This window comes from Chenopodium album, chromosome 10 (genome assembly GCF_948465745.1).
Source record: "Chenopodium album chromosome 10, dcCheAlbu1.1, whole genome shotgun sequence".
Taxonomy (NCBI): Eukaryota; Viridiplantae; Streptophyta; class Magnoliopsida; order Caryophyllales; family Amaranthaceae; genus Chenopodium; species Chenopodium album.
This window is the reverse complement of record NC_137843.1, coordinates 2337543-2349474: the sequence shown is the minus strand read 5'-3', so window position 1 is coordinate 2349474 and position 11932 is coordinate 2337543. Positions and strand designations below refer to the sequence as shown.

Genomic DNA, 11932 nt, shown 5'->3' with positions numbered 1-11932 from the left:
AATTGCTTAATGGCTTATAGCAGTTGCTACCTATATTTTGTGAATGAAAATAGTTAAGAGTTTATGATTATTTTTTTCTATTTATTAATGATTTGATGGTTTTGATATTAAAAAAGCAACAGGGGCCATCAAATTTGGACTACTTCCTGGCTGTAAAAAAATAATACTACGCCAATATTATGTGCAATTTTACGAGGCTTTTGATTGGAGGTACAGAAATAAGAGGGATAATGAGGGAGGATTAAGATAGGAAATTGATAGGTGGGACAAGGATAAATAATTTTTATTCCAAGTTTGGTAAGTATGGGAAATAAATTAGGGATAAGTAGTAAAATTGTAAAAATACCATTCTAACTTCTACTCTTTCCCTTATCATATCAATTTCATTAAGGGTAATTTGGTATTTTTAGTCTATTTTTTTTTATCCCTTCCCCTTATACCAACCCCCTAGTTATAGAAATGGAGGGATAAGGGGGTTGTTTTAATCCCTATCCTCAACCCCCTTCTAATCCCCATCCCTCTAAATAAATACTACTTTTCTTCTATCCTCATCCTTTATTCTTATCCCTCCCTTTTTTATCCCCTAAACAAACACCCCTTTAGGGTATTATTTATGAAAAATAAAATATTTCAAAGTTGCACATAACATTTAACAGAGGTATTACTATATAACAATAATAATAATACTCTAAATTAGAAAAAGCAAATTCCTTATTAAAGCAAATTTATTAAGTGTATAAAATAAATATGAAGATAATATAGAAGAAGGGATTTTAGTTTTTCTTTGATTCATTATAAAGATTGTGACATATTATTTTATTTATCTTGGAATTACATCATAATTAAATATGTACATACAAATCTTTAAACATGACATGTGTGTCAAGTTTAACTCAATTCTTCAGCTCAATTCATATCTATCACAAATAAATTCAATGCATAACCCAAAATTTTATATCCGATCCTCTAATAAAATATATCCATTGATGATTAAGAAAATTTCATATTTGAAAAAAGTACTAACTCGGTTTAGGCTCAATTTTTTTTGAGTTATTGTAATCTGCTCTGTTTAGCTGCAATATACTATGCTCTATTGAATATAAGTTAGTTATTTTGCTTTGCTATGCCAGAAACTCAAAAGAACATGTACTTGATTAAAAAACAAGTTATGTGCATAAGCATAACCCAAATAGGCAAATTTCACATCTACTATTCAGCATCGGAGATTCTGCGTAAATTTGTGGTACTCCTACTGAGTTAAACTTGTTAAGCCATGAGCCCATGACGGTCGTGAATTCTTGACCAATCACATAATTACTCTCTCTATCCCTATTTTTTTGCCCATTTGACTGTGCACGGTGTTCAAGTCGTGTATTAAAACGTCTATATATTTATTTCTATACACTATAAAAATTATAAAAATGTGATACTACTAAAATATACAACAAGAAGAATCTACAGTTCAAAAAAAAGAATCTAACAAGACCACACATGACTAAATTATCTTATATATATTAACGGTTATTTATAGTTAAAGTTTTCATAGTTTGACCCCAAAAATGGCAATGGGGCAAAAGTAAAGAGAGGGAGGGAGGGAGTATGTTATAACGTGTGACCCCACACTTATAATCCATAAAAGAACAACAAATAAAGTCTGATGCAAAAACGAACTAAAGCATCATCGATGCTCGTCCTGTCGTCCACAAAAAACACAACTTGCATCGTGTATTTCAAGACATCAAGTATTTGTGTTACGCAAGTGGGTTGAAATCAATAGAAATGCCTTCATTTTTTATTTTATTATTTTGAATAAAAATAGAAATGCCTTCATATGAATTAGCTAATTATAGGGAATAAAAAAAAAACATAATTGTTTTGGATAAAGAATCAACCAAGTACTGTAGATGATAAAACAATATATTACATCCACTACTTTCTTATTCTGATATATAAGTTTATTACAGACCTACCGTCGATATATCATTCACAAACCGTTATAGAAGTATACTGCGATTTTATTTTTCATAACTCATCATATGGAGTATTTTACTACTAGCTGAGTAGTTGTGCATAAAGCTATTGCAAAAGATGTTTGACAAACGTGATATAGTTGTGTCATGATAATTGTTGTATTTAACGACAAGATAATTAATTAAAATTTAATATTTTTAACACAGAATTCTAACAAATTAAAATTATTGTTAGGTTGTATAGGAAATCTGAAGCAACAACAAATTGAAAGTTTCCCTCAGCCTTTCATTGAAGCTAAAAATATCAAACAACATACTATCTTCGTTTCATATTATTTGCAATAATTAAATATTTTTCCTCTATACTTTATGTCAAATCGTTGCAAGTAATATGAAATGAAGGTAGTACAATATAATATGATCGGTTCTGACAAAGTAGCTCTAGACCTCTAGTCAGCACAACGTTATTTGTCTACATCTCTCCTCAATAATCTTCATGCATTTTTGTCGGATTCACGCACTCTTTAGCTTTATAAATTGTACATGACCTAGCTTGCTAGCTAATTAATTTTTATTTTTCAGTATAATAATTGTTATTGGCTTAGCATAGTAAAATGCAAGGCTCAAAAGGTGAAGCTGAAAAATGTAACAACAATAACTCTACTAGGCCAAAATCACATAGTTTTAAGATATGTTTTTGTAAATATTGTGGTAGAAGGTTTCTGAACTCACAAGCCTTAGGCGGCCATCAAAATGCTCATAAAAGGGAGAGACGAGACGCCAAGCATCAGAAAAAAGAGATGATGACGGTGATGATGATGGGGAGGAGTTTCGAAATGCCGGCAATGCCTCCATACCTTTTAGTCCAGCCCCATGGTCTTGCGCAGCACCAGATGATTAATGGTTATAGTATTAGTTTGCCTGGGAGTGATTATTGGCCGGGAGTATATCGCCTGGATGATGGTGCACTGAATTTATATGTAACTGCAGCAGAGTCTAGTAATGATCAAGTTATACAAGGTGATGATGTTAAATTGTTGCCTGATCTCAACCTGGAACCCCCTCTTTAGTTATTAATGACGTCACTCATTTTTTTTTTTTTTGTTAACGAGTATCAATTGTTGTTGTTTAATGATTTTTCATTTTGATTCGTAAATTTCATGTATCAGTTCAATTGTATTCAGTTGTTTGTGATAAATAATTTTACTAAATTTTGAATTTTTTTTTTATATATTTTTTTTGTAAAAAAATTATAAAGTTATGTTATTGACATACGGAGTTTGTTTCCATATGAATGTATGAGGTACAGTAGATCACTTCGTGGCCGATCATCTCAAAACTTCATTTTTTTTCCTTTTTTAAATCGTAACATGTGAGATTTTAACAAACATTAATATCTATGTTTGAATTTATACACATCAATATTGGTTAAAGTAATGTAAGCGCATAGTAATTTAGTGGTAATTCGGTACCTTATGACTTTATGAGCACATTGACTAAACTCACTCCTTTGATAGTACGGTGAAAATCCTCTAACGAAAAGGTCAATCTGTTACAACTCATACTGGGCCTATCCGGCTTATCTTAGCCCAAATATTACACTAGAATTGGGCCTATGATTTTTCTTTTACTCTTTTGACCAACTTTGTCCAAATTTAATTAAGTAATCCGTATTTTCTTTTTCACAATTTTCACTCACTGGACTGAAGTAACCGGCGAAACTTTTCCGGCTAAAAAATGAGAATCGGTACCGCAGCGCTCTACCGCCGACGGCAAATCAATTGTTTCCGGCATTTTTCTTCTTCATCCTCCGGTAACCTTTCTCTTTTCTACATTTTTTTTGGAAAATACTGCTTGTTCTGTAAATTTTTCTCATCACTTTTATTTCAATTTTAATCAATGCAAAGTTTGATTAGTCCAATAACTATGTTTGATTGCTAGATTTGGTTTCTGTAAATTTGGAAAGTCGGATGAACCATGAACCGATGAAATATCTTCAAAATTAATAGTGGAACATTTTTAGGGTTAACATGTTTGCATTGTTGTGGATAATCAATAGGCCGGCTACGAGTACTATTTTAGAATGTTCGAAAAAAGTTTCCGTAGATAATTAAACTGAAATAGAGTTATGTGAGGATTATTTTAAATGAAGGTTGAAGAACAGAATTATGAATGTTACATTCAAACACCAACTGAATTTAGCTAAATATGAGGTGCTTAATAACACCTAAAATATGATAGTAATATGAGTCCATTATTGTGTGAAGCGCAAACGCCTTTAAGAATCAGACATATCAGATTGCTCTCCACTTTGATTGGCACCATACTTTCATGGACTACTGCAGCAACTTAGGGGCCTTGTTTCTTTTTTTTCGGCTTGTACTAAAAAGGAAGGAGTCCACTAAATTAACTACAAATGAACATTTATGCTGTCTTAACAATTAATGCCGTGGAAATTAAAGTTAAAAGGCCATGTTCTAGAATCTGCTGCTTTAGTTTAAGCACTTTGTTGGGAAATTGAAATGAGCAAAGAAAGGTCAATCAAAATTGGTATATTATTTGGTTAAGCTAAACCCCTCTAGTAAAGTTTTGCTTATGTATGATTTACTTGGATTTTCACATCCGGAAGTCTCACACGCACTCACTGCATATTTCCATCAATCTTCGCTGACAATTTCTCTTGGTTATCCTGACAACTAACTACACTTACTCTGCCATCCACCCTTATTTTTTTGAGTTAGCAGGATTTGACACACTCCTTTCCTCATACCAATTATCTTGGATAACCTAACAAGTATATAGGTAACATTTTTTTTTTTTTTTTGAGGAAAGTATATATATAACATTATAACAATATAATAGTAAATAGTTTCTTGTACATGCACCCACGAGTAGTCGAGTACCCGACGACACTGTTTGACAACCAAGAGTCTCAAATTTCATTCTGAGGGCCTAGATCTACTGTCAAGAGAATCCCTGCACAAACAGGGCTGGTCCTGTATCTTTGATGCTAGGAACTTGTCCAAGCCTGCTGTGATGGCATGAGCATATTTGTACGTAGAAGAAAGTGGAAAGTCATTTTTGGACACCCAGAACGGCCACAAGGCCACAATCCAGAGGTGTGACGTTCAGGATGGAGTATTGACCAAATTTTTTCCTGGCTATGAAGAAGTGAATAGGATCCCTTCTTTGCTTATTTGGTGGCTCATATTAGCATGCCATTGAGTTAGCCTAAGCCTTATCTCCTGGGTCTGTTTAGCCATGGGCCATTTGAAATCCTTGTTGCTGGATGCTAGTGAGTGTGAATGTCTCTCATATGGAAGATATTAATTGATATCCTCCCTTCTTGTAACACACAAAATTTGCATCCTCTGGAGACTACATTTCTTGTGATTGTTCATTATTTTCATGCTCTATTTTGTTTGAGTGAAAAACTATGAATAACTTGCATAGTTGCCTTAGCATACATGAAAGATGTGTATTTCCTTTAAATTTTCATTTATCTTGATACACCCTTTGATGTACAGAACACATCTCATTCATCAAAGATGTAGCTGCAACTTGCATTCCCGAGCGCTTGCCCAATTTACTGAATATGCTTCAGACAAGAGGTAGCCATATGTATTTGATTCTTGAATGTTACTTATTTTTTATTTAATTCATAATCTTAGCCATTTGACATACCTCCAAATAGTCGCGTTGCTGTCCATTTGTGTATAATATTAATCTATCTGCTTTTCTATAGGGGATTCCATTATTTCACCTGGAGACAAGCATGGGATTTTCCCCCTTGCAATACCTTTGACGAAAAACAGCTCAGGTATAGGCAATGTATCTAGATTTTGCCATTTGTTAGGGAACTTAAACTGATTACCTCCATACATGTTTTTTGTCTGGCAGGTGTTATGATTTCTCTGCTAAGGTGGCCAACAGCACCATCTGGGTAAATTTCTTTTAGTGTTCTTTCTTTTTATCTGCCCATGGTCTTGTATCCTTATATATTTCTGTGCTTCTAGGATAGATATGCCGGTTGTGCAAGTCCATAAGCATGGTGTGTTTCCATTAGCCAAGAATGTAAGTGGAGAAAGCATGATTTTGGGTCAATGGCATAAGTGGATTTTCAGAGCCACGACCAATCTACTTGTAGATTTATATTGTTTATACCTCTTTAAATTGCTGCTCCTTTTGTTAATTTAGGTTGACCAGTATCTTCATAGAATGTTGGTTGAACAAGATTCCACTGGCCTTAAAGATAGGAACAGAGAGCTATTAAATGTTTCTGCTGATGCTGGAAAACTGTGCACAGAGGGGAGCTTCATAGATTCACAATTGCCAGACTTAGATACCTATCTTTTAAGGAAGGTAAGGTAACAATCATAGTTCTATCACTTCTATGTACATTATAGCATATTCAACTTCCTGGTTGAAGCATTTTTTTTTTCTCAGGTTGGTGCTTTTCCTGATGTTTTAGAACGCAAAATTGACCATGAACTTGAGAAAGGGAATCATGTAAGATCCTCATACTGGACTTGGCTTTACAATGTTTAAAATAATTTCTTGGGTAAAATTCTTTCCTATATTCTTTGATATATATCTTCACATATTCTTGTGCAAGGTTTCAGCTTTAGTAACAGGGGAGTTTTATGCAAAGAAGCAGCACTTTCCTGGCTTTGGACGACCTGTTGCATTCAATGCACAAATTTTGCTTAAGTTTGTCTCATTTGTCCCTAAATGTTAAATATAGTATATTATGTAAAGAACATACCTTGTTATTTTGTTCAAAAGTTATTTCCTTATTGTTACAGGATTGGACGTGATTCAGAAGCTAAAGATGCTGCAAGGGGTTCACTAAAGTTACCCTGGTGGACTTTGGGATACAAATACCAGGTATGCAATATGTTCTTCTAAGCTTGATCTGTTTCCTTTTCTTTTAAAGGTCATAATCTGATTTACAAGACTATTGTGACAGGAAGTTGCTGAAATAGCAAAATGGAAAGACGAGCAAATTTGTTATGTTAAGAAAAAGTTGACAGAAGAAGGAAAGCGGCAGGATCTGAACAGGGGAAAGGAGCTTGCTCAGGTTTTGTATAGCTTGTTTGCTCAGGGAATTTATGTGCACGCAATATGTGTTGAACTGTGCTGTTTGAATATTAAATCTGCAGATTGCATTGGATCAAGCTGCATTTTTGCTAGATTTGGCTTCTGTCGAAGGTTGTTGGGATGACTTTGTGGATCGCATTAGTGAATGCTACAAAGAGGCTGGTCTCCCCGAATTGGCGAGATTTATATCATTTAAAGGCTAAATTTGAAGTGCAAATGTCTTCGCCTCCCTGATCAGAATCATTGGAGAAGCTTGTAGTCTCAGAAGAGTGTAAATCAACTTCGAGTTGCCAGGTATCAGCAATTTTGCATCATTATTCTTCACCTTAATTTGACATGGTGTAACCTATTCTATTCAGACTCTTCATTTCACCTCTATGTGACGGATCCTACACGCTCGGACATATACAGGACACTTCAACCCTTTATTTTGGGTTAAAATCATTGAATTTTTCACCAAATAGCTTAGTTGAACAATTGGACATGTATCTGTGTCCTAAATTCTGATAACATAGGGTGTAGCTTTATCTGAAACTGCAATAATGATAAAACTCATAGAAGTGATTGTCTCATTCATGCATGATTGTTATGGAAAATACTTCATGTTGCTCAGATTTTGGCTTTGGTGATAGATACTTAGACAAAACATTTTGTTTCAAAGCAGTTTTTCACATGGCATTTCAATTTTTTAACGGCTTAGATCAAAATTATCACTAGTTCAAATATTGGTACTGCATAGAAGTCATATTTGGGCATGATGGTGAATGCAGAAATTCCTAATAATTGTTTTAGTTTAGCTTATCCTTTTTGAAATCATAAGATGCTCATTAGTTGAAGTGCTTATTTTATGCCAATCACTGCGGGCCTGCGGCTACTTGATCAATTAGTTGTACTGTAACATACTTGTATTTTTACCTAAAGATGGGTTGTTAAATCGGACTCTAAAAATGCCGCTATCAAGTATCAACATCCATATAAAGGCATCCAAGATGGGAAATGAATTTGTCGAGGTATAATTAATTGGTAAAGGGTTGGGCTATGCATGACTATTTTGTTGTTGTAACGAGAACCACAAGACCAATTATGTAGAATGGAGTCGATCCTAGGTTTTGAGTACCACCCTCTAAGACTTTAACTAATTATTAAGCTAGTAGGCATCTACAGTTACGTATGACATGTAGGAAAGCAACATGTAATATGAATTTGAACAACTTTTTGGCTTAGCACAAGTGAAGTTTCCTTCCAAAACCATTGTCGCCTTTACCATGGCCATTTCATATGAAACAATTCAACTACATAAAACACAAGTTGACAAGTTGCATGTGTTGACCTTGGCTAGTGCACAACCTAAATCTTTGTCTTTTTCTGTTTCATAATAGGAGTACTTCATTATTATTCCACATTTCATAATGATTACAGAGTACGAAGTATAATTTTATTAGAATGTTAATCTTTGATTGTAGTACTCCTTTAATTTGCAACATGGGGGAAGAGCTCAAGATAAGGTGAGGGAAAAGGAAGAGAGAAGAAAAATTACAATTTTGTCAATGCAATTGCAAGCGTCCATTAACTAAATCAACACATATTACTTGTAAAAAAAAAATGGTATTTGCATTGTGAAAGCTGAAAGAAGAAACGGATTATGCATTTTTGCGAAACACTCCACAGAAATAAGCGTTGTAATATTAAAGAATCAGATAGAAGTATATTTGTGGAGTAAAAGTTTTCAGAAATGGATCCTACAAAGTGTTGGAGATTTGGCGTTTTCTGCTCACAGTAGCTTTTTTAATAAATTATCATTATATTCTGCAGTCTGAATCTGAACATCCCCACCAAAATTGTTTAGTGCCAAAACAAAATCTTTCCAATAGTAGTTTGTCTAAAAAATGTCAAACATTGCCACATGAAGAAAGTAAGTATCCCTTTAAGTCATATCTTTCTGTGCGGAGAATAGTGTGAGCCTGAGAGAAAATGAAGAAAAAGAAGTTAAGGGAAAAAGACAATTTTTCACAATTTTACTAATTATTTGATTCCAAAACATTAGTAATTGAGCAAATCTTAATCGGGATTGTCCAACTCAGCTTATTGGTGAAACTTTATGAAAAAAATCCCGAAAATTAATGTGTCATCCTTAATAAAATTGAGTTGTATCTTTATGATCTCGCAATTAGCTATTTGAGTTTCTTTGTAAGTATGATACCCACTCCATCTCATAATATAGTTTCTATTTTAATAGGAGTATTATGTTTAAGATTTAGGGTCTGTTCTCATTGATTGAAATGAGCTGAATTGAACTTATTAGAGCTGAGCTGAACTGAAATGAATATTTTATGAGAGAAGGAAATTAGGAGTTGAATTGAACTGAACTGAACTGAAAATAATCTGATGAGAACAAGGCCATACTCTTATCCATCACTATCTTTAATTCCATATTAACAAAATTTATTTAAAAAAAAAAATTGATGTTATAAAATTACAAATTGATACAAATTTAACAATATTTTATATAACTTTTTTTTTTTTTTGGGTATATATATCATTGAGAAGCATTGCTCAAAGTTTAAATGAAAATGATAACTATATTGTGGGACTTATATGAGACCCCATGGTGTTCGACGAGCTGAAAAGACCGCACACAAAAAAAATACAGTACATAGTCGTTATTTAGCATAAAATGATAGGGGTTCATGAGAAGTTGAGAACCAGCTAAAGTGAGGGAATATATAATTAATACTGGCGAGAGTACATTTGGATTCGGCATTTAGTTAGTGTACTTGAAATGGGAGATTTCAAAGGCCATAAAAACTCCTCTCTTAAGCCAAATTCTATCCCCTTTAAGATATGTTCATGCAAATATTGTGGGCGAAGATTTCTAAATTCTCAAGCTTTAGGTGGCCATCAAAATGCTCATAAGAAGGAGAGACAAGAAGCAAAAGACTACAAACAAGAGATGATGACTTCAATGATGATGTCGAGTATCGGGATGCCCTTGATGCTCAGCTCCTTTGTTCAGCCTCATGGTCTTGCGCAGCACCTGATCACAGGAGGCCAGCAACTCGGCTGTTCCGGTTCCAGCAGTAACATCAGCAGCTTTCACCCTGTAATCAACTATTGGCCGGGGAGTTATCGCTTCGAAAAGGAAACACTTAATTCTCATGCACCTGCTGCAATGATCACCTGCCAACTTCAGGGTGCTACTGATGGTGCAGAGCAGCAGGTTGAGAGAGGATGTGCGTCTGATGATCATCAACGCGCATTAGAGTTTGAGCTGCCTGACCTGAATTTAGATCCGCCTCTTTGATACCATAGAGACATAGTAGTATAAGTAAATAATTGTATGTTAATTATGTACATGTGTGTGTAATTGTGTGCGACTTCATTTGTTTGTATAGTACTCTATAATGATGTTTGTTTCCATATTGATGTGTTACGTACTGATGAGCTTTAGGCATCGTCGAAGTTATTAATAAAGGTTGATGATAACAGTTAAGTTTGACGGATACCAGCTATCGTGATTAATACTAGTAAAAGAATTTTGGGTGGTACTTGAGGTCTGAACTAAATCATCGTCTTTTATGTTTCTCTATACTCGGTATACCAAATCTGTTAGTATTTGAAAGTATATACTTGTATAGTTGTATTGTACCGTATATGATAGCATTGAAAGCATGGAGACAAAAGTATAGAGATAACACTGTAATTTTTTGCCTAACCATTGGTCATTTAAAACCAACCAATAAGTGTTGTAGTTTGGGTTGCAATTTGGTAGAACAGTGTTTAGAGATTACTTTGTTGGAGTTATAGGGTTATTTTGTCAGTGTTATAAGAGATATTCAATTAGTGCTAAAGGAGTTATTTGATCAGTGTTTTATGAATTACTTTGTTTTTTTACAAGCAAATACACGGTGCGACCAGTCACACACAAGACGCACTGATTGAAAAGTTGGATATACTGCACACTCTATGAAAATCACTTTAATTTAATTTTTTTTTACCCTTTTTTAACCCTTTCTTTCGATAGCAAACTAGCAATAATACTGCCAAGAATCTTGCCAATAGTAGTATTGTCTAGGAAATCTCAAAGCATTACCATTTAAGGAAATAGTATAGGTTTTTTTTTTTTTTTTTTTTTTTTGCCTTTATCTAAATTTTTATTCCGTAGTTGTGAATTGAACTCGTCTAAACTTGTTGTCTAACTTAGTGGTACTCCGATCCATAGTCCATATGACACGCATGATCGGGGTACTTTTTAAGGTTTTAAGTTATGTGTGAATGTGTGATATATTGTAGTGTAACTTATCAGTTTTAGAAATTAAATTGATGTAGTTATTTTTCAGACGATCTAAAGCAAATATGGTCAGGTAGTTAAGAAATTGAAATTCTTTAGCTCTCTTTCTTTAAAAAAAAAATGCATTTTCTCGAATTTATCTCTCTCAATCTCCTCGTTGGTTTACATAAGTTCGTAAAATAATAATAACAATAATAAATTTAATTGTATGTGGATGATTACAAACTTTATTGATCGGTAATGTTTTAAGAGGTCAATGGGTAAAATCTTAAAAGACCATAGGTAAAATTCAAATTGGGATTTCATCTAAGAATTTGTTTTTTTTTATGACTGTAGAATTGGGAAAAAAATAATAATAATGTAATAATAATAAAGTACATCTAACATTTTAGCCTTATTCAATTCATTACTTTTTTTTTTTAATTATTTTTTTTTTCCCTTTGTTGATTGGAAACCTTTCATCCCAAAAATAATGGATTTACAAGGCCATATATTTTCGATAGGATGAAATGATAACTATTACTCCATTTGTAGTGCATGTAACAACACTTTATAGCAAGGTGATGTGTAGCTC

General features: G+C 33.5%; 3 protein-coding genes across 4 annotated transcripts; all 3 read left to right on the top strand.

Annotated features, from left to right (window-relative positions):
• Positions 1 to 2584: 2584 nt before the first annotated feature.
• Positions 2585 to 3040, top strand: LOC145562942 (zinc finger protein 7-like). Its single transcript, XM_081623358.1, has one exon. The coding sequence runs from the start codon at positions 2585 to 2587 to the stop codon at positions 3038 to 3040; it is 456 nt and encodes a 151-aa protein (XP_081479484.1).
• A 615-nt stretch (positions 3041 to 3655) lies between these two features.
• On the top strand, positions 3656 to 10099 carry LOC145563082 (protein IN CHLOROPLAST ATPASE BIOGENESIS, chloroplastic-like). 2 transcript variants are annotated; one of them, XR_014094505.1, is made up of 12 exons: positions 3656 to 3783; positions 5498 to 5581; positions 5716 to 5790; positions 5871 to 5913; positions 5987 to 6044; positions 6168 to 6332; positions 6417 to 6479; positions 6586 to 6680; positions 6776 to 6857; positions 6940 to 7050; positions 7133 to 7364; positions 9962 to 10099. XR_014094505.1 is itself a non-coding variant. In XM_081623496.1 (11 exons), the coding sequence occupies exons 1-11, from the start codon at positions 3708 to 3710 to the stop codon at positions 7271 to 7273; spliced, it is 993 nt and encodes a 330-aa protein (XP_081479622.1). In that variant the 5' UTR covers positions 3656 to 3707; the 3' UTR covers positions 7274 to 7730. The 2 variants fall into 2 exon arrangements, 1 of the variants encoding a protein (XP_081479622.1); XM_081623496.1 differs by lacking the exon at positions 9962 to 10099 and having other exon boundaries at positions 7133 to 7730.
• Positions 9850 to 10371, top strand: LOC145562941 (zinc finger protein 7-like). Its single transcript, XM_081623357.1, has one exon. The coding sequence runs from the start codon at positions 9850 to 9852 to the stop codon at positions 10369 to 10371; it is 522 nt and encodes a 173-aa protein (XP_081479483.1).
• The last annotated feature ends 1561 nt before the right edge of the window (positions 10372 to 11932 follow it).

Coding starts and splice junctions, on each gene's coding strand:
- LOC145563082 (XM_081623496.1), top strand. CDS start 3,708: ATGAGAATCGGTACCGCAGCGCTCTACCGCCGACGGCAAATCAATTGT. Junction 5,582..5,715: donor GAATATGCTTCAGACAAGAG/GTAGCCATATGT, acceptor GCTTTTCTATAG/GGGATTCCATTATTTCACCT. Junction 6,045..6,167: donor TGTTTCCATTAGCCAAGAAT/GTAAGTGGAGAA, acceptor TTGTTAATTTAG/GTTGACCAGTATCTTCATAG.
- LOC145562941 (XM_081623357.1), top strand. CDS start 9,850: ATGGGAGATTTCAAAGGCCATAAAAACTCCTCTCTTAAGCCAAATTCT.
- LOC145562942 (XM_081623358.1), top strand. CDS start 2,585: ATGCAAGGCTCAAAAGGTGAAGCTGAAAAATGTAACAACAATAACTCT.